This window comes from Montipora capricornis, chromosome 10 (genome assembly GCF_036669925.1).
Source record: "Montipora capricornis isolate CH-2021 chromosome 10, ASM3666992v2, whole genome shotgun sequence".
Classification (NCBI taxonomy): Eukaryota; Metazoa; Cnidaria; class Anthozoa; order Scleractinia; family Acroporidae; genus Montipora; species Montipora capricornis.
Genome location: NC_090892.1, coordinates 48,020,222 through 48,022,721, shown reverse-complemented (window position 1 = coordinate 48,022,721; position 2,500 = coordinate 48,020,222). Strand labels below are relative to the sequence as shown.

Sequence of the window (2,500 nt, the reverse complement as noted above, 5' to 3'; positions counted from 1 at the left end):
AGCCAGTCGCTCGTCATTTTAATCTCCCTAACCACTCCAAAAAACATATGGCTATCTGCGGCCTTTCCCTACATCTAGGTACGACGGAAAGCCGCAAGAATCTAGAACAAAAATTCATCTTCCAAATGGCACCCTTAATCCTCACGGTATTAACGAACGCTTTTAATTTAACTAATATATTCCTATTTTTCACGTTGCCATGTTACCACCAATAGCGTAGCTCGTACTCTACTATAAAAACTACACGTAACCCATAATTCCTCGATTCGCTCTGACGAAGGGCTAACGCTCGAAACGTCAGCTTTCAAAATCTCTGTACGGTGGCCAATTTACATTATCAACTCCGTTGATATTACCAAATTTTTGTATACTACTTCCCCACCGACGCATCACCACAGTTTCTTTAGAAACTACCCTCTCCATTCAATATAATGGACACCTGTATGGAGGGGGAATTGGGACAAAAAGGTAATTGAATCGAGTTTCATACAGCATTCTATCGGTCCGATCGAAAGGTCTACAGTACGATCCAATGACATGAATTTAGATTCAATAACACGAACGTGGTTTTCTGACAGAATGATGAGTTGCAATGACATGAAGCCTGATCCAATGACATAAAATATACGATTTGATAGAATGACGGATAATCCAATGACATGAAGCCCGATCCAATGACATGAAGTATATAATTCAATAGAATGAGGAGGTATGATCCAATAAAATAAAGTCCTATCCAATTACATGAAGTGCATTGTCCGATAGAATGCTATATGATTCAATGGCATGAAATGGTCCAATGCCGTGAAACTCGATTCAATTACATTTTTGTCCCAATTCCCCCTCCATACACCTGTGACTGAGTGGGAGGCTGACCTGTAAACGATGTAAACCTGTTTAAAATTGTCTCCCCGATCTATTGTACAATTCAGACCTTCGCTGTTTAGCCGAACGCCTTTTCCGTATATTTGGTTTTCTTTTGAGCGTGTTTTGCAGGATTTTTAAAGCCATAGATCTTGCGGGCAACAGTTTCATTGCTTCAAGTCTTAACTCCTTTAAGTTATATGTAAGTAAGCCATAAGACTATATCCTTGATTTCTGAGTATTTCCGTCGATTGAAATGGTTATTCGCCATTTTATTTTGTAAGGTATTGAATCGAAACATGGAAGGAGACAAGGAGGGAGGCGAGAAACAAATTTACGATACGATTGACGACTCTGATGAGGAAACTTCGAAGAGCTCGAGTTTGACAACACCTGTTCGCGGGAAAACAGCAGAAAGTTTCGTGGCGCGGAAGAACAAAACGGAAACATCACTTGATAAAAGAAGCATTCTACAAAAAGTCCGGGCAAAGTTTCAACGAAAGTCCACCGTAGATAGTGGTTCGGACTTCTTCGTGCAAAGTTCGGGCCAGTCTAATACAAGTGCTAGACGGCGTGTGTTGAGAGACATGAAAAATAAGGCAATGACTTTTGATGAAACGTTTCTTTCTGGGAGCAACACAAAGTCTTCAGTGGTGTCGAGGTCACGTTCGAAAACTCTTAAATTTGGCACAAGTAGTCCACACAAACATGAGGGGAGCAAAAATGAAAATATGCTAATGTTGGAGCATAATTACGAACACATTGACAACAGCTGCGGCTCGCCCCAATTGTCAAACTTGTCTAAAAAGCAGAAAGCCTCCTGTACCGGTCTGTCGCAAGACAGCACGCTATGCACCAAAGATGATAGTGATATACCCGCTGTACCTGACCGTCCTTGGCCTCAACCTTCCAATCAAAATCAAAGACGACGTGCAAATTCCCTGGATCAAGCATTTCTGAACAAAAATAGAATAAGAATCGAAAATTTGGGCAATGCTCTTCCTCAAGATGCATATGAAGACAGGAAATGCAACCCAGCTTCAAAACAGCGTAGTATTCAAGGCAACCCGTCATCACTGTCCACTAACCTAGAGAACCTATCACATTGTGGCTGGTATTGGGGTCCTCTGAGACGTGCCGAGGCAATCAGAAAACTAGAAGGGAAGCCTGATGGTTCATTTCTTGTGCGCGACAGCTTCCATGAATCACATTTGTACAGTGTGACCTTCAGGACGAAAGGAAGAACATTGCATACCAGGATAACGTATGACGGAGGACGTTTTGCCTTTGCAGGCAGCTCTGGCATTTTCCCATCGTCAAATTCTGTGGTGTCACTTGTGGACAGAGCAATGAAAATCTCCCTAAAGGGACCATGGTATGCATCACCATCAGCCTTCCGCTGGCCTTCATATCCAATTCAGTTCTCGTTTCCAGTTTCAAGGTATGAAGACTTTCCATCTCTCAAGCATCTTTGCCGGTTTGTCATTAGGCAGAGTTTCAGTTTTGACAAGCTGCATGAGCTGCCACTACCACCGAAACTCAGGAGGTATTTAAATGTCAACAATGCTTACCTCCCAGAAGCAGAAGTAGAGTTTGTGTAGGTAGAACTTTGAGCAAAATGTGCAAGTAGTTGGAG

General features: G+C 42.2%; 1 protein-coding gene across 1 annotated transcript in view; it reads left to right on the top strand.

Moving 5' to 3' along the window:
* The first annotated feature begins 915 nt into the window (after nt 1–915).
* Nucleotides 916–2,500, top strand: part of LOC138021363 (uncharacterized) — a 1,684-nt gene continuing 99 nt past the window's right edge. The window contains exons 1-2 of the mRNA XM_068868228.1: nt 916–1,066; nt 1,149–2,500. The exon at nt 1,149–2,500 is cut by the window's right edge and continues 99 nt beyond it. Of these exons, the coding sequence (XP_068724329.1) occupies nt 1,164–2,465 (1,302 nt within the window). The 5' untranslated portion in view covers nt 916–1,066; nt 1,149–1,163 and the 3' untranslated portion in view covers nt 2,466–2,500. The remainder of the gene's footprint in view (nt 1,067–1,148) is intronic.